At 45.8% G+C, this 27,787-nt stretch overlaps 1 protein-coding gene across 1 annotated transcript in view; it reads right to left on the reverse strand.

The window, feature by feature from the left end:
- Nucleotides 1–224: 224 nt before the first annotated feature.
- Nucleotides 225–27,787, reverse strand: part of GABRR2 (gamma-aminobutyric acid type A receptor rho2 subunit) — a 59,403-nt gene continuing 31,840 nt past the window's right edge. The window contains exons 3-9 of the mRNA XM_009205651.3: nt 16,093–16,160; nt 13,454–13,677; nt 12,438–12,520; nt 12,103–12,243; nt 10,049–10,201; nt 8,896–9,092; nt 225–2,203 (exon numbers count right to left, since the gene is read on the reverse strand). Coding sequence (XP_009203915.3) covers nt 1,892–2,203; nt 8,896–9,092; nt 10,049–10,201; nt 12,103–12,243; nt 12,438–12,520; nt 13,454–13,677; nt 16,093–16,160 — 1,178 coding nt within the window. The 3' untranslated portion in view covers nt 225–1,891. The remainder of the gene's footprint in view (nt 2,204–8,895; nt 9,093–10,048; nt 10,202–12,102; nt 12,244–12,437; nt 12,521–13,453; nt 13,678–16,092; nt 16,161–27,787) is intronic.

A 27,787-nucleotide genomic window follows, 5' to 3' on the forward strand; every position in this document is an offset into this window, starting at 1 on the left:
TGCAGCAGCTACTAGCAGCTGTGCTTACTGAGCCCACTTGAGTGTGGATGGTATAACCAAGGAACTGAGTTTTCAATTTTATTGAACTTCAACTAATCTAAATAATAATTGTTATTACTTTAGCGATAGGGTCTTGCTCGTTCACTCAGGCTGGACTGCAGTGGCTTGATCACAGCTCACGGTAGCCTGGAACTCCTGGGCTCAAGCGATTGTCCCGCCTTAGCCTCCTGTGTAGCTAGAACCCCAGGCACATACCACCACACCCAGTTAATATTTTTAACTAATTTAAATTTAAATAGGCATGTGGCTAGTGGCTACCATATTAGACAGCCCAGATCTAGGATGTATTCTGTCCCATTTCTTCTTCTTAAAATCCTGACCTTCAAGGGGCATCTCAGGGCTGCTTTCTCCATGAGGTCCGTCTTCCTGGTGGGACTGTTTTTCCTCCCTTGGAATTCCCATCTCACACTGAACTCTTACTGAGGCACTAAACACTCTTAACCTTATATTATAGATATTTGTGTGGCATTTCCTCTACTAGTTCCTTCTCTGAGAGCTTTGACTACTCTTATTCTTAATTTAGACCCCACTGTACCTAGTGCAGAGATACTTTAAAATGTTTTTGCCTGAATATATAACAGTAACACCGCAATTAACATTAACAATAAGGAATTGACAAGAGTTGCTGTGTAGTAAAGGACTAACCTTGCCCCAAAAAAGGTTTGAGCCTTGGTCCCAGCTCCTGGGAGGCAACCTCTGTGCCCTTGGAATGTCCTGTGAGATAGAAGGGTCTTTGTCTACTGGGGCCTTGGGCCACACCAGGTAATCTATGCCAACAATGTGATTTATGATAGGTGCCCTGGACCTCAAGGTACCGGCTCAACCTCTGGAGGGGCAAAAGACTAAAGTCAGCCATGTGGGCAATCAGCCATAAATCCATGACCGACCCCAGTAAAAAAAACTGTACACCGTGGTGAGCTTGGGTGAGTTTCCCTGGCTGGCAATACTCCATGCACATTGCTACGCATCATTGCTGGGCAAAATTAGCTCTATCTGTGTAACTTCACTGGAGGAGGACAGTTGAAAGTTCTGGACCTGGCGTCTCCCAGACCCTGCCTTATATGCTAAAGAGTAAAAGCAACAACAAACAGAATGGGTCTATGGCGTAAATGGGGTTGAAAGAGGGGAAAGAGCAGAAGTACATCATGCCACATGTAGAATGAGCACAGCTTAGAGAAGATCTCTAAGGAAAGAGACTCTATTTTTTCATTTCCACAGTACCTGATGCAGAGTGGGACCTCGATATTTAAAGAATGGTTGAATGGATGGCTAAATGAATAATCTCCTCTAATATTGCAAAATCCTGTGGGTTGCCATACTCCCACAGGCAAATCATTTCCTGTCTGGGATCTGAGCTCTTTTCCCTTCTAGGTAGGCACTTAATCCAGTTGTATAGGTTCATGGGGTTTTTTTGTTCCTAATTTCCTATCTCCTATCCAGAATGCCCCTAACCTTGCACTTCGGTTCTTCCTTTTCCCTCCACAGCTGAATCCTAGGCATCCTGAGGGTCTAAGAATGTCTAGGAGGCATTTGAGTCCTTATTTATAGGAGGGGAGTTCTTGTTAACTAGTTCACACACAAGAACAGAAGGTCCCAGAGAGACGTGAAGTGTGACATGAGACATAGCATGAACAAGGAGTAGCCCCACGAGGTCTGGGGTCAGGGTAGCTGGAGGGCTCCTGGGCTCCTCTGAGAGATGAGTGCTGCTCAGGGTGGTCCAGTAGCTGCTGCTCTGTCTGGTGAGGGGCGTGTGGTCAACAAGTCCACCTGTCAATGACTGGCCAGGCCCCCTTGATGTCTATGCCCTCTTCTAGGAACAGCCTTGGAACCCCTAGGAAAACACTGACCAATAAATTAAGTTGAAAAAAATGTAGGAGGCAGGGAATATCAACCTAGAGTATTTGTCAATGGCATGGGTGTTCTGGAAGATACGAAAACCCATCTGGCCCTTCAGAAGCCCCTTCTTTCTGGCAGCGTTGGCGTCACCACTCAGGCCCAGGTGGACCACTATTTTGTCTTGCCTTTCTTCTTCCGTTAGGATATGGCTTCTGGGATACCCAGCCAGGCTGTTGGCCTCAGACTCACTGTAGCTTCCATCCAGCATCATGGTTTTCGAATGAAGCATTCCACACATGCCCGGGAACTATGGGCAGCAAGCACAAAGAACATCATTAAGCCTTGTGAGGTGGGCAGAGGAGGGAGCCTGGCCCAAAAGCAAAGCCACATTGCTACTCAGAACCACAGAAAGACAGAACTAGAAAGATCTCCAGAGATTACTTAGTCCAACGATCCTCTACCCTGGTTGCATATTAGAATCATCTGCACAGCTCTTTAAACTGGCCGTGCCTGGGCTGTACTTTAGAGCAATTAATTTAAAATTCCCAGGTGATTCTACTGTGTAGCCAGAATCAAGAATCACTGATCTCGTCCAAATCCCTCAATTGTAGAGGCAAAACCTAAGACCTAGAGAGCTATACGATTCTGAGACCACACAGCTGGTGTCAGAGCAGGACTTGAAATCCACATAGTCTGATTCTAGCTGCAGGACTCCACCTTTCTGTGCATGAATCAAAAGATGACTAGGAGCCAGGCGCAGTGGCTCATGCCTACAATCTCAGTGCTTTGAGAGGTCAAGGCAGGAGGATTGCTTAAGGCCAGGATTTCAAGACCAGCCTGGGCAACATAGTGAGACTCCTCCTCTACAAAAAAAAAAAAAAAAAATTTTTTTTAATTAGCCAGGCATGGTGGCATCCACCTGTAGTCCTAGCCACTCAGGAGGCTGAGGCAGGAGGATCATTTGAGCTCAAGAGGTCAAGGCTTCAGTGAGCAGTGATCATGCCACTGCATTCCAGCCTGGGTGACAGAGCAAAACCCCGTCTCTTTTTTTAAAAAAGAAAGAAAAAGATGATGCGGTAGAAGAGTGTCCTTATCTTAAAAAGTTACATTTAAGAATCAAGGGTCATGGTATCTGCAATGTATTTTTAGACAGTTCAACTGCACCAACAGATACATGTTTATATGGAGAAAATGTACATTCATTCAGAAAATGAATGCATAATCCATTTTCTCCATATAAGCATGTATCTGTTGGTGCAGTTTTTGCCACACAAAAATGGAAAAATGTTAGCAATGTTGGATCTCGGTGCTGGGTACCTGAATGTACATGACCCTATTCTTTTAATAGTTTCTGCAAGTATGAAAGTGTTCATAAGACATTCTAAGTGGGAGGAAAGGAAATGGTTTCGCTTGACTTCTCCCCATAGTTTAGTCAGTAGAGAGTGGGCTTCCACTGGTGCCTGGATGCTTGGTGTTGACCAAGGGCAGGAGCCCCACTTGACACAGCCAATTGGCGTTGATTTGAGTATGTTCCTGACCTGGCTCTCAGCCCTTCAGTGCCTCTGGTTTTCCATCTAGGAAAGTGAAATAATGAAGTTTCACAACCTGCCTCTTATTGTTATGGATCTTGAAACTCTCAGATGAATATCATAAAACTTTAGAATGCAAAAATAGATGAATGATTTTATGCAGAATTAGAATTATTTGAAGTATTCTTATCCTTGAAGAAATTGTTTGTGGTTTGGGGGGCTATTTTTTTTCATCAGGCATGATTGTTTCATTATTATTTGCTGTGTCTTTGTTCCATCAGTAACAAATCTTTTTTTTTTTTTTTTTTTTTTTTTTTTTTTTTTTTTGAGACAGAGTCTCACTCTATCTCCCTGTCTGGAGTACAGTGGCTTGATCTCAGCTCACTGCAACTTCCACCTCCTGGGTTCAAGCGATTCTCCTGCCTCAGCCTCCTGAGTAGCTAGGATTACAGGTGCCTGCCACCATGCCTAGCTAATTTTTGTATTTTTAATAGAGACAGGCTTTCATCATGTTGGCCAGGCTGATCTCAAACTCCTGACTTCAAATGATCTGCCTGCCTTGGCCTCCCAAAGTGCTGGGATTACAGGCATTAGCCACTGCGCCCGGCCAACAATTCTTGAATAATTAACATAGACTCGTAGATATAAGGGAATTAGGGATAAAAGGTCAGTAAGAGGTCATCTCTCTCTCTTTTTTTTTTGTTTTTTAGATGGGGTCCTGCTTTATTATTACCCAGGCTGGAGTGCAGTAATGCCATCTCGGCTCACTGCAGCCTCCACCTCCTGGGCTCAAGGGATCCTCCCACCTTGACCTCCTGAGTAGCTGGGGCTACAGGCACTTGCCACCATACCCAGCTCATTTTTGTATTTTTTGTAAGATAGGGTTTTGCCAAGTTGCCCTGGCTGGTCTCAAACTCCTGGGTTCAAGGGATCCACCTGCCTTGGCCTCCCAAAGTGCTGGGATTATAGGCGTGCACCACCATGCCCAGCCCTATTCAGCTCTTTGTATTTAGGTATAATCACACCCAAACTGATAAAATTGTGTGATATTATCATGGGGGGTTATTTATTTATTTAAGGCACGGGTCTTTACTTCTCCTTGCTCTAAACTGAAAATCTTTCTGCTAAAATGAAATAGACTTTTCTCCTACGATTTTGAGTTCAAATCAGGAAATGCCAAAAATTCCGATAAATCCCTGTTTTCCAGATTGGCCCGTTTCTAAGAAAGAGGAAGTGGCTCCTGGCATGTCAGACAAGGTCTGGCTAATCAGCCAAAGTACTGGAGCAGCTGAGGGGAGGCAGGCCCTGGGCTCCCGCGTGCTCCCACCTGCACTTGTCTGCCATTCAAACCAGGGGTGGGCCTATTGGGTCCCAGGCAGCTTTTCCCCTTACAGAGTGGAAATCACACTTCAGTGAGCATCAGAAGCACCTGGGAGCTTGCTTAAAATGTTGATTCCAGGGTGCCATCCTCGGAGATTCTGAATCAGTAGACCTAGGGTGTGGTCTGCTGCAGGAAGTCAGGGACTCCGAACGGAGGGACCAGCTGGAGCCACGGCAAAGGAACATAAATTGTGAAGATTTCTTCTTCATATGGACATTTATCCATTCCCAAATAATACTTTTATAATTTCTTATGCCTGTCTTTAATCTCTTAATCCTGTTATCTTCGTAAGCTGAGGATGTACATCACCTCAGGACCACTATGATAATTGTGTTAACTGTATGAATTGATTGTAATTCAACCTACGTTGAAATGTTGGGGGTGGGTTCCGCCAGTAGTGGTCTCGGGAATCTGTTTTTTGAGAACCTGTCTCAAACCCGGGAATCTATTTTTAGCAGACTCAGGAGGTGATTCCAGGGCAGGTACTCCATGGCTTCCACTTAGGAACCTCAGCTCTATTGGGAACCATTTCAATGACCAGGAATATTAGTTTCTCTGTGAGGCAGCAGATGGTGCCTTCTCACCTCTGTCTGCTCTCCAGCAACTGTGCTTCTTGGTCTTAAACCCTACAGTTGACAACAGCAGAGTACGAGCTCTCACCTCCTGGATGTCTGTTCTCACACAGACAGAGGGGGAGACTTAGGGGCCCGAGGCCCTCTCCACAGATGACTTCCTCGTCTCTTTAAACAAAGTCATACAATGGCTGGCAAAGATCAGGACCTGATATGGAAACAGGGCAAGTTGTGCTAGTGAACTGTTAGTTTGTGAGCCCCTGTTTGTCAGATGAAGCCTTTGCTATTTTTTTCAACTGCTTTATACAGGAAAGTCTAATGATTTATAAATCAAAGTGTTTAAATATGGTCCAAAGGCCTGTGATAATGATCAGTGTACAAATTACCTAAGTTTAAACTTCAGAAAGTAAATTTTCTGAAGTAAACAAAGTTTGACTAGAGCTTTAAAAATAAGCAACCTAGTATAGTATATTTGGAGATGTAAACTAAAAATAAAGTTCTAAGCCCCCAGACTGACTGAACTGACCCCCGTCTTGGTCAAGGGGACCCCAGAGAAACCTTAAAAACTGAGTTCCCAGTCATGACAGGACAAGAGGCCAGACACACCTTGTTATTCCTCCTCCTTTTGGGGTTTAGATACAACTGACCAGCGTTAATGTTGACATAGAGATCATAAGACAGAACAGATTCTTTATGGCCCTAAGATACCAAATTACGAACAGTACCTAAGGCCGTTCTAGGACCACAGTGAAGTCACACACCCCTGCGCTTAGAGAATATACTGTGTGCTGCCACAAGGTTTTTCTTTTTCTCTTTCAACTACACAAGCACTGGTCTCGAGATAAATGACGCTAAAACAATGTGAGGCTGGCGCGGTGGTTCACGCCTGTAATCCCAGCACTCTGGGAGGCCAAGGGGGCAGACAGCTTTGACTCCAGAAGTTTGAAACCAGTCTCAGCAACATGGCAAAATCCCATCTCTTTTAGAAATATAAAAACTAGCTGGACGTGGTGGCGCATGCCTATGGTCCCAGTTACTTGGGAGGCTGAGGTGGGAGGACAGCATGAGCCCGGGAGATGGAGGGCAGTTAGCAACCACTGCATTCCAGCCTGGGTGACACAGCCAGACCCTGTCTTAAAAAAAAAAAAAAAAAAATTGCAGCTCACCGACCATCAGACACTGAGTAACCAACCCCTGGCCCCTATTCCACCAGCCATAACTATAGCTTTGACTGGACAAGAGAGTGATTTTAGTAACCTTCTCTTGATAAGACCATCAATTCTGGACCAGTCCTGGTCAGTTTACAGAGGCTGTTCACTTGAGTGCCTTTGTGTCCCTTTTGCATATAGAGTCTAACTGTAATACATTGAACTGTTAAGTCTCCACCCCAGGGTGAACATGGGTTGTATGTTACATGCACATTTGTTCAATAGGCATGTGTCAGGACTACCTTCAAAAATATTCACAAATCTTCCTATAGCCTATTGAATATGTATATTTAGCCATATTCAGCATAAAGCTCCTACTCCAACACCTCCTCCTTCAAAGTGCCTGTGTCCAGGTCTTTACAGGAAGTTGCACTCCCCAGCCTGCAGGATGGCCACCTTGCAGACTGGAATCCTTTGTGAGAAATAAAGTCTCCTTTTTCAAATTTATAAATTCTTGATTTTTTTAAGTGAACAGAAACAAAGTGGAAATACTTGACAGGTATAATGCAGGTGTTCAAAGATAATTTTTGAAAAGGCAACATACTCTCTTTTCCTGAAATGTAAAGGTCCCATTGACCAAAATGTCATTACATGGCAAAAATAAATTATTTTAATTCTAAAAGCTCCCTTATGCTAAAAGGCTAATGGCCACTCAGTTGTGCATAAATGTGAGATTTTCATGTCCCTTTATCTCCACAGCTTTTAGATGAACACCCATTTTGATTAGTGCAATGATTGACCATGATCAGGGAGCAAGTCAGCATTATTATTATTTACGATTAGGTTGGTGCAAAAGTCATTGCAGTTTATGTCATTCCTTTTGCACAGACCTAACACTAAAATGAACAGGAGTCTGACTATGAACGAAAGACTGCCTCCCTGTGCCAAAGGCTCATGAGCATGGCTTAGTGAAATCTCCCAGTTGTATTCTATCTCATAGTTTGCAGTTGACCCTTGAACAACATAGGTTTGAACTGTGGAGATTCACTTAGATTTTCTTCCACCTCTGCCACCCCAGACACAGTAAGACCAATCCCTCTCTTTCGTCCTCCTCCTCAGCCTACTCAGAGTGAAGATGACCAGGATGAAGCCCCTATGACCATCCACTTCCACTTCATGAATTATAAAAATATTTTCTCTTCCTTATGATTTTGATAACATTTTCTCTCTAGCTTACTTTATTGTAAGAATATAGTTTATAATACATATAACATACAAAATAGGTGTTAATCGACTATTTATCTTATCAGTAAGGCTTCCAGTCAACATGAGGCCATTAGTAGTTAAGTTTTGGAGGAGCCAAAAGTTATACTTGGATTTTCTACTGCACAAGGGGTCAGCCCCCCAACCCTGCCTTGTTCAAGGATCAACTGTAGTATAGTATAGTACAGTACAGTATAGATAGTATAGTATTTATTTTTTTATTTTGTTTTTTTGAGATGGAGTCTTGCTCTGTCACCCAGGCTGGACTGCAGTGGTGCAATTTCAGCTCATGGCAACCTCCACCTCCCTGGTTCAAGGGATTCTCCTGCCTCAGCCTCCCGAGTAGCTGGGATTACAGGTATGCACCACCATGCTCGGCTAATTTTTGTCTTTTTAGTAGAGACGGGGTTTCACCATGTTGGCCAGGCTGGTGTTGAACTCCTGACCTCAAGTGATCTGCCCACCTCGGCCTCCCAAAGTGCTGGGATTATAGGCGTGAGCCACCGTGCCAGGCCGATAATATAGTATTTCCAACTTCTTTCTGCATCCACACATAGAAGTTTTTTTCTTTTAAAGAAATATATATAAAATATTTAGCTTTAGTCCTTACTGTGGCTGAATTTTCACTGGGCACTGATAAATAAAGGTGGTTTTTTGTTCTAGAATTCTCCCTTCTCTGGTCATAAGACAGGGAGGCATTGTCCCTAGACATGTTCAGTAACAACAGTGAGAGTTTGTTTGTCTAGATCCTGACGTATGTGAAAGATCAAAACAACTTTCACATACATTATCTCATGTGACTCTTACAGTAGAGGTGAGGGTTCTGTAATTTCCCTTTGACAGATGAGAAAACTGAGGCTCAGCATAGGTGGCAAAGTTGAGTCTAAGACCCAAGCCTTCCTGTTCCTAGTCTTTGTCCAAAGAACTTCGTCTTTCTGGAATCCTTTGGGGTAGAAGCCAGAACCTATTCTAAAACAAGATCCTCCTCCTTTTGCACAAACATCTCCTTCTTCTACATGCAACCCCTGCCCCTGCCCCCTGCCCAGCCAACGTTCATTTTCACCCAGTAGCATGGACTTAGACAAGGGCGGAAGAAGCCCTCTCACCTTCTCCCGCAGCTTCCGTTCCTTGCGCTCCTGCACGGTGGTCAAGTAGTTGACGGCCGCGTACTCCAGCACCGAGAGGAACACGAACACAAAGCTGACCCAGAGGTAGATGTCCACGGCCTTGACGTAGGAAACACGCGGCATGGAGGCATTCACGCCCGTGATGATGGTGGTCATGGTCAGCACCGTCGTGATACCTGCAACACCTGGCCTTAGTTGGGCTGCTGACAGAGGTCTAGAACTGCCCCCACATCTCACTAAGTCACGATTACTCTGTATCTCTTAAACCACGTGAGAAAGTACCAGGTGTGTTTCTGCCTCGGAGAGGGGCAAGGATCTGCCCCACCAGCAGCCAGGCCTATTCTCCCCAGAGCCAACCCGCTGCTTGTCTCATTATCCTTCAGGCACCTGAAAGACTGCGTTTCTGTGATGTGGCCGACAAGGAGAGGACCTGTTCTCATGTGGAATTAAAGACAGCGACTAAAGGACACCTCTGTAGGAATGTTCCCAGACTTCAAGGAATAGGCACATTCTCCATCATCTAAAGTACCTGAAGACTGTGGAAATTCCCAGAGGCCCATCATGCAGGATTCTTCTTCACTCTCTCTTGCTGCTTAAACCCTCACCTTTCTCAAAGCCCCACCTAATGTTGTCTAAATTTACAATGACATGTTGTAAACTCTCTCTGGAATTCAGGGTCTGTAAAAGGCTAAACCACAGCTCCAGGGAACGTGGCCCTCCTTTTCCCAGAAATCTCATATTCTGTGCCCTGCTTCCAAGCCCTCAGTCTGTCTAAACAAGGCCAGCAAATGAAGTTTTTGTATTTACAGAAGGAATTGTTGGCATTTGCAGAATCATCTTATTTATCTAAATACTGAGCTCTGATACTACCAGTTGTCGACGTCTATACCCCAAATCTTTCTGAAGTGTTGCAGTCACAGTTGATGTTGTTTTAGCTCCCTCTGGCTCTCACAATGTGGAGGAAACTGAGGCCAGCATCTAGATGGTAAAGGCAAGAAGCAGGAGAAGTTGCTCCTTCTGACTCTAATAGCTCATCAGTTAAGAACTCTAAATAATGATTTTTACTTTTTGTAAACATAGTGATAAGTTGAAAAAAATAACCACCCTACCACATCTTATGAAATGCTTTTACCCAGTGAAACTCTGGCAGGCACAGCTCTGCGGTCGATCCAGAAGGACACCCAGGACAGCATGACCATCAGAGTGGCGGGGAAATATGTTTGGAGCAAGAAGAAGAAGATGTGGCGACGCAATGTGAAGTTGATGTACAGACGGTTGTACCAGCCTGGGGGACACAGGAAGAAGCCAGTGAGGTTCCATCTGAGAGGTAAAAGCAAACTGTATCCCTGGGAACCCGTCTTTCACTGACATGGCCCTCATCAGCAACAGAAAGTCGAAATTAATGATCAGTTGGCTTAACATAATACCTTTCTTTTCCAAAATCTAAGCACTTCCTCGTATATATAAATATCTTGCCAATATCTAGTACATTTACTATCTCAGTTGGTATTACCTAACTTCTCTTCACAGTATTTTGGGAAAGGGTAGAACTAAACAGAAGGGAAGTTTTAGTCATTTGGGTTTTTGTTTGTTTGTTTTTGAGACAGGGTCTTGCTCTGTAGCCCAGGCTGGAGTACAGTGGCACACTCACAGCTCACTGCAGCCTCAACCTCCCAAGCTCAAGCGATCCTCCCACCTCAGCTTTCTGAGTAGCTGGAACTACAGGTGCGTGCCACCATGCTCAGCTAATTTTTTTTTTTTTTTGTATTTTTTTGTAGAGACGGGTTTCGCCATGTTGCCTAGGCTATAGTTGTTTGTTCTGTATTTGTAATTTCCAAATTACAACCATATTTCTTGAGTGACTTGCTGCTCAAGAGCATGAGAGGTTGGAATAGTTCTATTTTGTTGAGGCCAGTACCACTGAGGCAGGAGCTGGGGGAGCTAGGCTCTGGTCACTGTCACCTTTGTTGTGAAATTGTCACCTTTATTGTAAGACCCTAACCCTTTACCATGCAAACTCCACATCTGTCACAGAAAGAAATAGGCTGTTCACATGATTCTAAAGTCTGACATTTGGGACATGAGGAAATGAGACTCTTAGAGGCTTTTCCAAAGCCTTAGCTAGAGTCAGTTGCACTTGTTTCAACGCAGGCCTCCAATGCCCAGGCTAGTGTACAGTTCACTGGCACTAAGTATATTATTCACAATATAGTACAACCATCACCACTATTCATTGCCAGAACTTGTTCATCATCCCACATAGAAACTCATCACCCATTAAACAATAACTCTCCATTCCCCCTCCCGTGAGTTCCTGGGAGCCTTTATTCTATTTCTCTCTCCTTATTTTTTTGAATAGAGACAGGGTCTTGCTCTATTGCCCAGGGTGGAGTGCAATGGCACAATCATAGCTCACTGCAGCCTCAAACTCCTGGGCTCAAGCAATCCTCCCTACTCAGCCTCCTGAGTAGCTAGAACCAGGGGCATGTGTCACCATGCCTGGCTAATTTTTTTTTTTTTTTTTTTTGAGACAGAGTATCACTCTGTCCCTGAGGTTGGAGTGCAGTGGCGTGATCTCAGCTCACTGCAACCTTCGCCTCCTGGATTCAAGCAATTCTCCTGTCTCAGCCTCCCAAGTAGCTGGGATTATAGGGGCGTGCCACCATGCTCAGCTAATTTTTGTATTTTTAGTAGAGATGGGGTTTTGCCATGTTGGCAAGGCTGGTCTCGAACTCGTGGTAGGCAGAAGCCAGAACGTATTCTAGGCTACATTATTTTAATAATCAAAATTTAGGCTGAGCATGATGGCGCATGCCTGCAGTCCCAGCACTTTGGGAGGCCGAGGTAGGAGGATTGCTTGAGTCCAGGAGTTCGAGACCAGCTTGGGCAACATAGTAAGACCTCATGTCTACAAAAAAAAAAAATTGGCTGGGCATGGTGGCACGTGCCTGTAGGCCCAGCTAATCAGGAGGCTGACGTGGGAGGATCACTTGAGCCTGGGAGGTTGAGGCTGCAGTGAACCATGATCTCGCCACTGCACTCCAGCTTGGGAGACAGAGTGAGACCTTGTCTCAAAACAAAAAACAAAACACACACAAAACATATTTTCCTTGGGGTTAAGGCTGAAGAAGAATTCAAATGTGCTTTCTTGCACATTTGAATCAGATTGTGGCAAAAGATAGCTACCAGTGCTACTGTAGAAGGCCAGTCTGGAAGTCGTGTGAAATTTCTGAATCAGAAACTGAGACAAGGAGATCTTCTCGTCTGTTTTTAGGGATTCATCCCCATTCTTCCAGTACAGCATCAGATCTTCATCTGTATAGGCATCTTTGGGAAGAGGAAAACAAGTTAATGTGACTCGTTTGCTTCTGATGCAGGGTGAAGTAACAGGGAAATCCCATGCCAGTCCAGAGGTAAATAGGTCTTAACGCTGGCAGGCAGGGCTCAGCCTCATGATTACTAAAATGGCACCAAGATCAGAGAGGAAAGAAGGCAAAGGAATTAGGAATGCTGATACTTACAGCTCTCCAGCTCCAAAGAACAGGTCTGGGAGTCCAGGGGAAAGTGGCTGAAGTCCATGTTGCACATGGCAGTGACCGTAATCCTAGACAACCCAGAGTCACATATTGGCTTGTGCAGTGAATTATTGGCTCCTACATATGCCCAGAGCAAGAAGGCACAGTACACCACCGAGCAGCTGCCTCCTCACATCTGCTGCAGAAGCTTGGAAACATAGTTATCTGAGTTATAGAACCTTAACTTCTAGAGTTTTGTCGTCTGTAGTAGAGGATTAGTGCTCTGCCAGATCCCTGTTACTGGGCTGGTGCGCCCCTTCCCCAGCCACTGGCGGTGCTGGCTGCTAATGGCTCTCTCCCGTGCCTCTCTCTGGGCTTTGCCCTCAGCCAGCAGGGCCACCTCCTCAGGAGACACCTGGGAGGCCCCCTACTCAACTTCCACCCAAGGCCAGAAGTGTCTAGTATCCGCATTGCATTCTGGTGAACTGTACAAGCAGACCAGGGGGATGTGGGACAACAAGCTTCATCAGTGACAAGTAGGAAAAAAGCATTTTTTTAAAAAGATGTGTAACATGACTGCTTACATGACTCCCCGTACTCCAGAAGCCAGTCTGCAATAGCCCTCAATACACAGTAGCTATTTTTTGAGGGGGGATGGGGGGACGCTTTTTTTTAATCTTTTTTTTTTTTTTTAAAGGCTATTTTTAAAAAAATCTTTATTACCAATCAACTAGAATGACATGCTCTCAGGGAACAGAAGGTACAGCATGTGGAAGGTCATTGTCTCATTCAGGCCAAAGTAGTCTTCTCACCCAAGCTTAAGACCCCCAGTGATGGGGAAGTCATCCCCTGCTGGGGTGGCCATGTCATGTTTAGATAGTTCTGACATCTAAGCATCAGAAGGCTCCTCCCATCCAGGAACCCACAGACCCAACCACAGTGACAGTCTTCAGGGCCAAAGGGCCTGACCACACATACTGGAATGGCATTGGACAAAGGAACAGTGGCTCCCGGACAGCTACCTCATGCTGTACAGCACGTGTCCATCCGGGAACACCCTCAGCATGATGTTGTCAGTGGTGGTGTCATGAGTGAACGACCTTTTGGAGTGAACAAAGAAGACATCAGGGACCCAGATCTTCTTCACCAGCCGGCCATCGAAGGTCATGCTCTTGTTGCTGGCGCTGGAGAAAGCTAGCCTCTCATCCTTCCAGTAATGCCGCAGGTACAGGGTCATCGTGAAGTCCTGTGGGAGCCGGGGTGAGACCAGACACAAATGGTTTAGAAAGTTTTCTTCCTTACAATCAACCCATCATCCACTACTGTGATGGACATCTCAGGCTCAGCCTCCAGGTTCAGAGGTGACAGTTCTGCAGCCCTGTGGTATGCTGGCACTGTGCAGCTGGAAAGAGAATGGCCCATTTTTATGCATCATGCACTTGGAGCCCAGGAGACTGAGCACCCAGCCCCTCAGGCTTTGCAAATGAAAACTGTGGCTGTGCTCGCAGCCTGGCCTGGCAGCCAGTGGGGAAGGATTTCTCCAAAGTTCTGCTCTCTCTCACTTAGACCTCTCCACACATGGTTCCTTACCCACTGGCTAACCATTCCATTTCAGCTTAGTGGCCACTTCCAGAAACCTGGATAGTCGAAGTCCCTCTTAGGAGGATTCTTGCCATTAGGCTTGTAAGATTCTTGAAGGAAAAATTGTGTCTTGCCCACCATTGCATCCCCATTCACTGTAGAATTTAGTGCCTGGGAAAGCACGTAGTAGACGCTTAATAAATATTTGCTGGTTGAAAGATCGGGGAGATAAATGGATGAGGGGCTGGGCAGCTGCATACCTACTATAATTTCTGCCTGAAATCTTATCCTGTTCAAAAATGTCTCCTTGCCTGCATGATTGATTCCTTAAGAGTTTGGTCCTCCCCATAGCCAGAGCTGACACAGGTGCAAATGGAAAAATAACTGCCCAGAAGATCCTCTTCTGGGTGGAGAAAGGCTGGAAAGAGTGCATGGTTGTGGTGGGCCCAGAGGGAGCCCCGGGAAGAGAGGAAAGAATGAGCGAGCACTGGGATAGTGCATGCATGAGAGTCTGTCCCTAGACTGATCCTGGCTCCCAGCGCATCAGTAGCCGCCAGGAACTCCCCTTCCACGCACAAGGAGAGCAGCCAATACATGAGTAGGAAGAAACCAGCCAAATACCCCTTCTGGTTATTTCCCTTCTAGGTCACAGAGCTGAAGAGCAGGCTCTGAGGGCCATCGCCCGGGGGAAGTGCAGATTCACAAACACCAGCTGTGTATGGCTACCTTGGATATTACCTACCTACTGCTGGAGTCCACCTGCCTTCCCACGGGTTTGTGGTTGCTCTGTGAGAGGCAGGTCATTCTAGATACCTCTCCCTGAGATCCTGAGCCACACAGGACAAAAGTCTTTGCACTCAGCACAGACATCTGGGTTGATTCAGTCTAGGGCAGCCAGGCTGTCCTAGACACAGCTGGTTCTGGAACTGGGCTCAGCTGTTGGATATCCAAAGAGGCTGGCAATGTACAATCTAGCATCTTGGAAACTGTCATACCTGCACCTTTCACACCTGGGCCCCATATTTTACCAGGTGCTGGAGCTATGGGGGGTGCACAACCTCAGTATCAATCATATCAGCTCTGCCGGGCTGGGTCGATTAGGAGCCAGGGGAGTTCCCACTCTTCAAGGGCAGATGACAGCATTGCAAGTGGGATGCAGTGCTGGAAAGTGGAGCCTCCCCGACTTTTATTTATTCCACACATTTTCAGGGCCCCCGGGGGGCCACACTGGACTAGACTTGGAGATATTGGGGTAAAGAAAAACACGAGTCCCTGCATTCATGGAGCTTATAGTCAAGCACGGAAGACAACCAATATGCAAGCAAAACCCCCAAATAAATATATAGCACAATTATAAATGATGATGTAGGCTATGAAGAAGAAACAGAAATTCTTTAGATCAGGAAGTCAGGAAAGCCTCTTTGATGAAGTCTCATTTTAGCTAAGGCCTGAAGGATAAGAAGGAGATAGCTGTGGGGAGGGCCAGAGCTGGAGCATGCTCAAGATTCCTGAGGCAGAAGAAAGAGAAGTTTGCAAACTGAAAGAGAGGCAGACAGAAGAAGGAAGAGAGGAGGCTGGGGCCCTGGGGCGGGGGGTGCACCCCTCCACTGGGAGCCCTGCAGGACACCCAGGCCTGTGGTGGTAGAATGGGGGTAGACGTGGAGTGGGGGGCACTGCCGCAGAGTGAGTTGGGGAACTGCACCTGCAGCAGGAACTGAACATCAGAAAGCTGCAAAATTTCAGCTTGAAACTGTCCACCTCCAGTACCCCTCCAGGTGTGGTTCGCCTGGTCACGTGCATTATTTGCAGCGTGTTGAAAATGCAAAGTCTCACTCCCAGAGATTCTGAATCAGGAAGTGTGAAATGGGGCCCAGGAACCCACATTTAACCAACTCCTCAGGTTATTTTTGCCCACGCAGCTTGAGAATGCCCGCTCTAGATTTTACCGCTCCAGGGCTGACTTCCAAGTGCCCATTTTATCACCTCCAGCTCCCGCTCTGCCCACACGGGCACAGCCGGCACCACCGAGGCCCATCACACTACAGACTCTCACGCTGTCTCACTGGAGGCCGCTGCATACCATGTCCACCTCGGAGATGCTGTCCAGGCTCTCCACCTGCACGTCCACGCCCACTGGGATGGCAGGGCCTGCAGAGGAGCAGAGACAGCTGGTTAAGGCACCTTCCTCTCTACCTCTGGGCTGGGAACAGCCCCCGTTGGCTTCCCCCGGGGAGCCAGGACTGGAGCAGGCTAGGGCAGAGGTTTAGAATTCTATGAGGATTTCTTGCTAGTTCCTGACGTGTTGGGTGTCTGAGCTCTCTCCACGAGGTCAGCAACTGTGCCTGCCTTACGTGCCATCCCTGGTCAGGCTGGATGTGTAATCCATGCTTATTGGATGAATCGATGAGCTGATCATTACTTTTTACATCCCAGGGCTGTCTCTGTAGGGTAGATGTAATAATGTTGCTCTAGTGCCTGACCGGAGACACTGGTCATTGGGCCTCCTGTGACGACTGAAAAAGAGAATGAGGCCTAAGAGCCTCCAACTCTGGGCTGGGCACCTGCATGCCCTGGTCTGGATTCATTCAGTCATTCAGGATCTACCTACGCAGACCCTGACATATAGCTGGGGTCCAGCCTTCTAGAGGCCTTCAACCCAGGGTGAGACAAGATCTTCTCTGTGCAATGTCACATCACAGCAAAGGACAATGAAACCTTGTCAGGCCATGTCAGATTAGAAGTATGAGAAAACCCAGCACAGAAACTAGCACTGAACTTCATCTGGCCTACGGCAAGATTTCCAAAACTGAGTTTGTCTGTGGGGTCCTGTCCTTTTCCTTGAGCTGGGTGGTGGTTACGTGGATAAGTTCACCTTAGGAGAATGTAGTGAGTGATACACTTATAATGGGTGCACTTATCTGTGTGTATGTTTTGCTTTAGTAAAATGTTTTTTGGATTTTAGTATTTTTTTAAACTTAGAAAGGGAAAAACCAACAGCCTGCATCTGTCAGTCATATTAATGAATGCCATTACGCTTGAAGTCAGGTGCAGCTGGGCTGGGCCTCAGGGGGAGTGGGCATTGTCCAGAGGCCAGCCTAGCTGTACATGGATCCTCTTGAGCCCTGACCAGGGAACACGGGACCAGGACGTTCTGATCCACTGTGGTCTGGGCGGGGAGAACCTTAGGGGGACTCGGTGAGTCTGAGTCCTGAGGCATGAGCAGAGTTGGAAGGGGCTGAGACTTTGGCCATGGGCAGGGAAGGAGGATCAGAGATTCTCACATGGCGTATGTAGGAACTAGAAAGCCCAATCCTCAGTTCTAGCCCAAATGCAGGGTAGAGGTCCTCTTGGAAGTAGTCCAGGGCAGGGGATGGCCTCACTGACTCCCCCACAGCTCCACATAGGCCTGCAAACACTTGAAATCCCACCGTTCAAGGTTTCCTGTTTTGGCTGAGCCTGACAGAATGGAAGTATTTTATTCATTACTGGTGAGGTTGGGTGACTATTTTCTGTTTCTTAAACGTGAAAGAAAGTAAGTGCAGTGCTTTAATTTTTCCCTCTCAGATAAATCAGGGTATAAGTTGAACGTTCTATTTTTCTATGTTCCTCAGATGATAGCTAAGATCAGGGCCCATGAGAAATCTTTGCTCTGACAGTCATCCGTATTCTCTTTTTTTTTTTTTTGAGACAGAGTCTCGCTCTATTGCCCAGGCTGGAGTGCAGTGGCACAATCTCGGCTCACTGCAACCTCTGCGTCCCAGGTTCAAGCAATTCACCTGCCTCAGCCTCCTGAGTGGCTGGAATTACAGGCGCCCACCACCACACCTGGCTAATTTTTTGTATTTTGAGTAGAGGCCAGGGTTTCACCATGTTGGCCAGGCTGGTCTCGAACTCCTGACCACAGGTGATCTGCCCGCCTCGGCCTCCCAAAGTGCTGGGATTATAGGCGTGAACCACCATACCCATCTGCATTCTCTTTTTATTCCAGGCTCCGGAAGTGCTTTGAGGGTGCCAGAAATGGGATGGCCCCTGTGGGAGGAAGCCCCTCCTCAGGGCTTACCAATTGCCTGTTTTTCTCCCCTGAGGGACTTGCAACCCGAGGGAGGGTGTGTGGGCAGCCTGGACAGAGCTGTCTCCTAGTACCTGGATCCCACTCCCTGCTAGAGGTTTCCAACACCGTTCATTCCCTCATCTTGGGGACCCTTCATTAGTCTGAGGTGTTCAAATGGCCCGGAGTGGCACTTTAAATTCCGGGGTAGCACAGCCTCCTGTGGAAGATGTACAGTAGTCTCCCCTGCTTTCTCTAAAGTGCCAGGTGACCTGCTGGATACAGCAGTCCCAAGAGCCGCAGGGAAGAAACAATATAGCAATGGCCCTCTTGGATTCATGTTCCAGTGGCCTGGTTTTCAGATAATGCGCACAGTGTTTGACCAGGAGCTACTTTTGGCTCAGGCATTTTCCAGATAAAATGTCAGCTGGCCTGGCATTAGTTACTGTGTCTGTTCTCAGGGCCTGGCTTGCTCTTCAGAGCTCCAGTGCGCTTTTAAGGAGAAATTTGGTAAAAACCGCAAGGGAGGCATCAGTGCTCTGGAGGTATTGCCCACGCGGAGTGCAGGTCAAGGTTTCAGGCGCCCCGGGTTGTTGGAGGAAAACAATCTGTCTATTCAGGAGGTCGCAAAGCCACATTCAGGGAAACTCGCACCTCAAGTTTGAGCAGAGACCAAAGGCTCTGCCCTCCTTGGTCTGAGCACTGCCTTTGACCTGCCCCACTGCCTGGCTCTCCAGATCTCCACTTTGTGGCCCTTCCTAACCTAGGTTTGGGAGAAATTCTTGCAGATTACTGGTCTTTCTCCTTCTTCCATGAACAATTTTATGTTTTGAGTGGGGCTGAGTCCTAACCAGTCCTATTTAAAAGGAAAGTAGTCTCCTTAAACTAACGAGGTTTGGCCCCTTAACACTGCTGTAGGGTTTTCTGCTTTAAGAGAGGGGCTGGGCTGGGTGCAGTGGCTCACACCTGTAATCCCAGCACTTTGGGAAGCCAAGGTGGGTGGATCATCTGAACCTAGGAGTTCAAGAGCAGCCTCAATAACACAGCAAAACCCCATCTCTACAGAAAATACAAAAATTAGTTGGGCATGGTAGCATGCATGCACCTGTAGTCCCAGCTACTCAGGAGACGGAGGTGGGAGAATTGCTTGAGCCACGGAGGTCCAGGCTTCAGTAAACTGTGAGCATGTGCCACTGCACTCCAGCATGGGCAACGGAGTGAGACCCTGTCTGTAAATAAATAATTAAAAAATAATAATAATGAGGGATCTGGTAACGCAAAGAGTCTTCTCTTTGGGATTTCTCTTCTCTGGTGAGATTTCAGGCAGTGTAGCCAGTTAGGTGACAAATTCAAGGCACCATTAGGGAAATACATGCTAGCCAAGGGCTCTTTTTGGTTCCTAACTTTCCGCCTTAATTTTTCTTTGCATGGTCGTGGAAAGCACACGTTAGGGATTTATCACATCCAGCAAAACATTGAAAAAGGTAATAAAACATGTCCAAATCAGGTTCACTCCAGGAATGCAAAACTGGTTTTAACACTAGAAAATCAATCAAGGAGTTCCAGTAATAGCAAGCTAAGTAATTCACACTAACATTTCTATTGAAAATTTAAAAATTGGACAAAAATATAAAAACTTACTTTGTTTTCTTTTCTTTTTTTTTTTTTTTTAAAGACTAATCTCGCTCTGTCACCCAGGCTGGAATGCAGGGGCATGATCTCGGCTCACTGCAACCTCCACCTCCTGGGTTCAAGTGATTCTCATGCCTCAGCCTCCCAAGTAGCTGGGATTACAGGTGTGCACCACCGCCCCCAGCTAATTCTTATAGTTTTAGTAGAGATGGAATTTCACTGTGTTGGCCAGGCTGGTCTCAAACTCCTGGCCTCAAGTGATCCGCTCGCCTCAGCCTCCCAAAGTGCTGGGATTATAGACGTGAACCAATGTGCCACAAGAAAAACTTACTTTTGAAGGCATCAAAGTTAACAAAACAGGCCAGGATTGGGGGTCTGGGGGAAGCAGAGTTCCAAAGGGATGGCCCAGTATTTGGATCTACTTCTCCTGAGGCGTTTGCCGACTCAGGAGGGGAATTGAGAGGCAGAGAGATGCTTTTGATGACTTCAAGGGGCTGTGGGACAGGATTAGGGTCCAAGTGCTCACTTAGTGGAGCTTTGTATTTCATACATTGTACATCCCAAAGACTGCATTCTAGAAATGAAGGTGGACCAGAGTAAATAAACCTTTGTAGGGTTTGCAGCTTAAATTATGTCAGTCACTGAACACGGATTAAAGCTCTCTGGCGTGGTAGTCCCCTCAACCTGCCACCAGGCACCTGGCAGTAATAAATATAAATTATAAATCATTATTTATATTATATAAATTGTAAATTATTATTTATATTATTATATAAATAAATTCGTAAGCAAAAATAAGCAGGTACATCAGAAAATAAGGCATACACAATAACCAGCAGGAAAATAAAGAATATAAACAGATCCATAGGGGTCTTTGGATACTGAAATAAGATAGACTTTAAAATATCGAAGTTTACTATGTACAAAGAGATTTTTAAACATTAAGATTGAGAGTTTCTGCATAAAACTAGAAAACTATAAAACAGAATCAATATAAATTTCCACATTAACAGACTACAAGAGAAAAATTCTTTACCTCAATAATTGCAGAAAAAGCACTTGTTAAAATCAGTACCTATTTATGATTTTTTAAAAAATGAATAGAAGGGAATTTTCTCAATGTGATGAAGGAGAGCTACCAAAAAATCTACATTAAATACCATCTTTAATAGTAAAATGTTGTAAGATTTCCTTTGAAATTGTAAATGAGACAAGAATGCCATTGAGGCCACTACCATTGTCCTGAAGGTTTTAGCCAGTTCTATAGGAAAAGAAAAAAAAAGTTATGACAATTGGAAAGTTATGACATTATTTGCATGTTGTATGATTGAGTATATAAACTTTAAAAATCAGCAGATAAACCATTAGACTGATGAAAGAGTTTAACAAGATTGTTAAATATAGAGTCAGTATATAAAAATCAATTACATTTCTCTATACCAGCAGAGTTTAAAAAATGATTTTTTTAAAGTATCTATCATTTGTGAAAGCATCAAAAGTACCTAGAAATAAGCACATAGAAATAAGTCTGTGAAACTATCTGATGTTCTCCATGTAGAAAACTATGAAACATTATTGAGAGAAATTAAAGCAGATCTAAATAAATGAAGAAATATATCATGTTCATGTATTGGAATATTCACTATTTGACATGATTAGGCTCTCTGTCCCCACCTAAATCTCATCTTTAATTGTAATCCTCATTATCCCCATCATCCCCACTTGTCAGACCAGGTGGAGGTAATTGAATCACGGGGGTGGTTTCCCCCACACTGTTCTCATGATAGTGAGTGAGTCTCTCAAGATCTGATGGTTTTATAAGGGGCTCTTCCCCACTTTGCTCAGCACTTCTCCTTCCTGCTGCCTTGTGAAGAAGGTGCCTTGCTTCTCCTTCACCTTCTGCCCTGACTGTAAGTTTCCTGAGGCTTCCCCAGCTGTGCTGTGAGTCAATTAAACCTCTTTCCTTTATAAATTTCCCAGTCTCAGGCAGTTCTTTGTAGCAGTGTGAGAATAGACTAATATACTATGTAATACAAATAACTGACAAAGAGCTAATATACAGAATATATAAATAACTCCTAAGAGTTCCGTTAAAAACAAGTCAAATAACCTAGTACAAAAACAAGCAAGATATTTGAATAGGCATTTCACAAAAGAGAAAATTAACAACAAACATATTTGGGTGATGGGTACACTAGAAGCCCAATGACCACCATTACATATATATTTATCAAACACACACATGTATCTGCTGAATCTAGAATCTAAAAAAAATAAGAAAATAATTACTACTACCACAACAACAAAAATGATAAACATCTGAAAAGGTGTTCAACCTCATTAGTAGCTCCATTAAAACCACAATAAGGTATTCTTACCATATACTAACAAAGGTGGCTCAAATGAAAGGGTGACTACCCCAAGTGTTGGCAAGGATATGGGGCAACATATCAAACACTGCCAATGGTGGGGGACAGGCGTGCAAATTGGTACCACTACCTTAGAATGCATTACCTAGCAAAATGGAAGCTATGTACACCCCATGACCCAGGGACTCCACTTCTAGAAATGTATGTGAATGTGCACGAGAAGACATACACAAAAATATTCACAAAGCATTCTTTGTAATAGCTAAAAGCTGGAAATCTTCCAAATGTCTGTCTCTAGTATAGGATACATTGTGGTATATTCATACAATGGAATTTCATAGTTACATGTAATAACATAAGAGATTTTCATCTTATGGATGAATATGTACTGTATGCTTTCATTTATATAAAATTCCAAAACATACAAAGCTAAATTATGGGGTTGAAGATTACATATGTTGGCGATGAAAGCCTAAAAAGTCAAGGAAGTGATGGCCAAAAGGTAACTGACTGGAAGGGCATATGGAGAGGTGATGGATTTCTGAGGAATAGAAATATTATTTTTCTTGATCTGAATGATGGTCACCGGGGTGTTTATTTTAAGGTATTTCACTGTACATTTGTTTAACGTCCTTTTCTCAATGTGTATTATAGCTCAAAGTTTAAAAAATAGTAAAGAAAAATAACACCTATTAATATTTTGAGAAACCGGTATTTGGAAACAGTAGCTTAAAAGCTCGTCTGAGAAGGTGAGGCTGAGGGGCTTGAGTCTCAAATCTAGGCAAACTGACTAGGGTCTCAACTTCAACTCCACGTTTCTTCTAGGGGGCTTTTCCTGAGCCCCTGGGTAAGGTCGTGGGGTCCCCACAGTGTCCCATTCTTCTCCTAGTATAACATTCACCTGCTTCCTACATCAACTTTCAGGGAGAGCAACTGTCTTTCTGCTTTGTCAGCCTCCAAAATCTGCACTCAAGGAAACACCAGAACCCCCCACTCCCACCCACCCCCACTAGTGTGGGGCAGGGAGGTTGGCATATTAATAGAGACCAAGATCTAAGGTCAAATGGCACAAAGTTCCTCTGAGGTGTGGGAGGAAGAAGAGGAAGGGTGGTGTTGATGGCTTTGTGGTCCCACAGGCAGGTCATTCACCAACCCGGACTCAGGAAACGGGCCCCTGAATTCCCTACTCCAGGCTTCCCCAACCAGCTCTCCAGTGGTTGAGGGGCCTCTGTTTGCTGTGGCCCACAGCATGGGCCAATACCAAGAATGACCAATACCAAGAAGTGGACGATAAGCCCGAGAAACCGCCATGCCCTGTGCATGGGCCGCAAGACAAAGCCGGCCTCGCGAGCAGAGTGGAGCCGTCTCTCTGTCCCTCGGATCCCTGGCCTGGCCCTGCATCCCCTCTCTGGCTGTCCTTCATGCCACCCACAGCCGCTCCTGACAGTCTGCTTGTGTTTGTGCTCTGTTGTCCACCATCATCCCCGCGTTGAGACTGTCTGTGTGAGGCAGGCGGGGGGGAGCCCTGTGTCCATGGAGTCCCTGAGGACCGGTGCAGGGATTCTGCGAACACCCTGAAACTGCATATAAAAGTGTGCATGCGTGTGTGTGTGTGTGCATGCATGCATGCATGCGGTGTGTGTGCATGCATGCAGGTGTGTGTGTGTGCATGCATGTGGGTATGTGCTCACGCTGGTGTATGTGTGAGAGGCAGATATTTTTAATTACTCTTTTGGGAAACAGACTTTCAAAGGACTGTGATTCAAAAAACTTTTTTTTTTTTTTGGTTTATTTTTAGAGACAAGGTCTTGTTCTGTCACCCGGGCGGAGTGCAGTGGCAAGATCATAACTCACTATAACCTGGAACTTCTGGCCTTAAGGGATGCTCCCTCCTCAGGCTCCCCAAACACTGGGATTACAGGTGTGAGCCACTATGCCAGCTGCAAAAAATTAAAAAAAAAAAAATCCCCACTGACACACTGCCTGTATCTGAATTTTGTCACCATCATTTCTTAGTAGTGTGACTTTGTACATACATAATTTCTCTTTCCCTCATTTTCCTCATCTCTAAAATAGGTATAATAATTATGCCAACTTCATATGGTAATCAGGCTATCATTAGGATTAAATGTGCTCATCCATGTAAAGCCCATGGAAAGGTTTGGCATATAAGATGTTCTCCATAAATAGTTACATTGTCTGGCCGTGGTGGCTCACGCCTGTAATCCCAGCACGTTGGGAGGCTGAGGCAGGTGGGGCACCTGAAGCCAAGAGTTCAAGACCAGGCTGGCCAACATGGCAAAATCCCATCTCTACTAAAAATAAAAGAATTAGCCAGGTGTGGGGGTGCATGTCTGTAATCTCAGCTACTTGGAGGCTGAGGTAGGAGAATCACTTGAACCCGGGAAGTGGAGGTTGCAGGGAGCCAAGATCGCGCCACTGTATTCCAGCCTGAATGACAGAGATATAGTCTAAAAAATAATATATATATACACACACACACACACACACATATACACACATAGTTATATTAACATTGTCATTATTATTATGGCCTATAAGTAAGAGCCTGAGGCTCTGACTCCTCATTATACTTCCCTTAGCACTCACAGAGCAGACAGTATGGTCTGAAGGGGGCTGAATACGCATTGGAGGAAGGAATGACTCTGCCAACCTCTTAGCACTGGTGTCTATGTCACTGAGGGCCACACTCTGCAAATCCGATTTCCTAAGGAGATCACAGGCACCAAAGATGGGCTGCCTGCCATGCCAGCATATTGCCCACTGTCTCTAGACTCCACAGGCCCTAACAAGGGTCCTGAACTGTCTCCCGGCCCTGGGCTCCAAAGCTGCTGTCATGGATGAATGCGGTTTTGCTCAGCTCCAGCAGAGTGGCGGAAATAAAGCATTCCAACCTGTGCCATGGAATAAAAGGTGGAAGCCAGCAGCAGAAAAACCTGTGAGCCACACTTGAAGAAAAGTTGGTTATTGTCAGCGATGCATGCTCCCAGTTATTACGGAGAATTTTTTGCAAACTTTTTCTAAAGTTCTGGATTGTCAGTCAAGGAGAACTTGCCACATTACAGTGAAACAAGAATACAGCAAGGATTTGCCCAAGGAAATGCTGTGGTCAGTAAATTCTTCAGGCTCTCTCACAAGGCTTCGCCCTAGGATGAAATTTTGTCAAACTTGTAAAATGAATTTAAGCAAAAATAAATAAATAATAAAGATTTTTCACTATTTCTCTGAATTTGATATTTTAAGTGTCACAATATTTAAAGAAATAGATCCATATCAGAGATGAATTTGAATAAGACCTTCCATGTGTCAGTGCTTCCTAGGGTCCACGTGCCTGCACTGACACTTGAGTGGTTCATACCTGTCCTGTCTGTGTCCACTAGACCAAGCCCTGAGCGGACCGCAATTCACAATATGGAGAGGCACAGGCCGCAGTTCCTTCCTCCAGGAGCTTAAAATCCATGGAGAGGGGCAACTGGCTGTGTTTCAGGACACATCACAGAAGTGAAAAAGAAGTATTCATAATATGATCCAGAGGAAGGATCAGTGAAGTCCAACAAAAGGCATTGGAGAACATTTCACACAAGAGACAGCTTTGCTGAATTTAGGCCACAGGAACTGGAGAAAGCATCACCAGCGGGGCTGCATTTGGGTTGGACTTTGAAGCGCTAGTTACTTCTAACAGGGAGCGGGAGGAAGAAGGGCACTTCGGGTTGTGTGATGAGCATAAGTGTAGTGCGGTAAGTAGATCATTCCCCCACACTTCTCAGATGTGCACGTTTTTTTAAAGGTAGTTTCTTTGATCCTTCTCACAAGCCCTTTTGCCTGTTAAGTGTGGAAAAGTTGTAATAAACAGCAGCTCAGTGTAGTCCAGGTTTGTTGTTCGTTTTTGTTTTCGTTTCTTTGAGACCGAGTCTCACTCTGTAGCCCAGGCTGGAGTGCAGTGGCGCGATCTCTGCTCACTGCAAGCTCCGCCTCCCGGGTTCACGCCATTCTCCTGCCTCAGCCTCCCAAGTAGCTGGGACTACAGGCGCCCGCCACCGTGCCCAGCTAATTTTTTGTATTTTTAGTAGCGACGGGGTTTCACTGTGGTCTCGATCTCCTGACCTCCTGATCCGCCCGCCTCGGCCTTCCAAAGTGCTGGGATTACAGGCGTGAGCTACCGCGCCCAGCCTAGTCCAGGTTTTAAAGTGTTTCAGATTTCCTCCCACCATAGATGACCTGTGGCACAGAGGAAAATGGGGGCCTTGAATCCTTGCTTGCTGGCTGGTCTCTGCCACTAAGTGCTCGTGTGGACTGGTGTCTGCTGAGGTACAATGAATCTCCTCTGTCTTTTGGCAAATCCATGGTCCTCTGGCCTCCAGCAGGGAAATCCTCTCACGCCAGGGCCTCTGGGTCCAGACCAAAGCCTATGTTGGTGTGCTGTCCATCTCAGAACCTGCCTCTGCTTACTGCACACTGAGCACTCATGGACTTCAGACGGCTGTCATGCCCCTCTCTGACCCGGTGGGGACAGTCATTCAGCTTCAACTCCTCTGTCCAGTCACCTGCCTCCATCACGACTGCATCACTACTCCTTCCTCCTACTCAGTGTAGCAGCAAACGCTTGCATATGTGCACACACACTCGCACATACATAGACACTCTCTCACACACACATGCGACCTCCCCATGCAAGGCCCAGGCAGTGAGCCACCAGCCCCCCTCCTCCACCACACCCACAGAGTTCTTGGGCTCTCTCACACACTGATCTTGCCCTCCAGGGGGAAACAAGGATACATGCATTTGACCTCTATGCATACCCATCTGTCTTCTCCTCCTGCAGCGCCCCCGGGTTGGGCTTGCCATGCCCTCTTCCTGTTCGTTAGGAATTCCTCTTCAGGCACCCAGGCATTCCATCTCACATTTCTGCGTTGATGGCAGAAGTGGTGTTTTATCTTCACAGTGAAAAAACCCAATGTACTAAGTTGACATGGCTCTTGCTATGAGAGTCCATTACTATTTAGACTAGAGGTTTCTGACAATGAAGACACATTGCTTCAATATCCACCATTATCCTTGTCACTATGAAATGACATGAAGGTGCGACTGTGTTTGGGGAGTTGGGAGCAAAATATATAGGAGTAGCATAGAGCATGTAAAAGTTTGTTGTTTGGGAGAAAGTGTGGCAAGGTAAACTGGGATGGGATCCTGGAAAGGCCTTCTATCCAACAGCAGCCCAAGCCCCCCACCAGGCCCACAGAGGCAGCCCAAAGTGGGGCTTCCCACAAGGTCAACCTGCCCAGCTCAGCAGGCTTCGCACTGAAGTGGAGGGTGGAGTTGTCTGCTAGCCAGTCTCCCCCTTCCAGATCCTCACTTCCCCAGCCCCTCCCAGAGTCCTCCCATTCCCACAATACTGCGCAGCTCCGTGTTCTTGACTTCAGGCAGACACCTGGAACTGGTGACTATGGTGCTGACCCCATCCTGTGTGCTGCACACATGGTCACACTCACTAGTGAGGACGGACTCCTCAAAGCCCAGAGACTTTCGTGATTCAACTTGTCATGATTCAGCTTTCTGAGGCTCACTTATCTGATGGGTGTAAAGTTCTTTCTCAGTGTTTTATTTCTCTAATTACCAATGAGTCTGATCATTTTTATGTTTCTGGTCCAGGATTTCGTCTTCTGTGAATTGCCCATTTCTATTCTTTGCACACTTTTCTACTGGAT

Source organism: Papio anubis, chromosome 6 (assembly GCF_008728515.1).
Source record: "Papio anubis isolate 15944 chromosome 6, Panubis1.0, whole genome shotgun sequence".
In the NCBI taxonomy this organism is placed as follows: domain Eukaryota; kingdom Metazoa; phylum Chordata; class Mammalia; order Primates; family Cercopithecidae; genus Papio; species Papio anubis.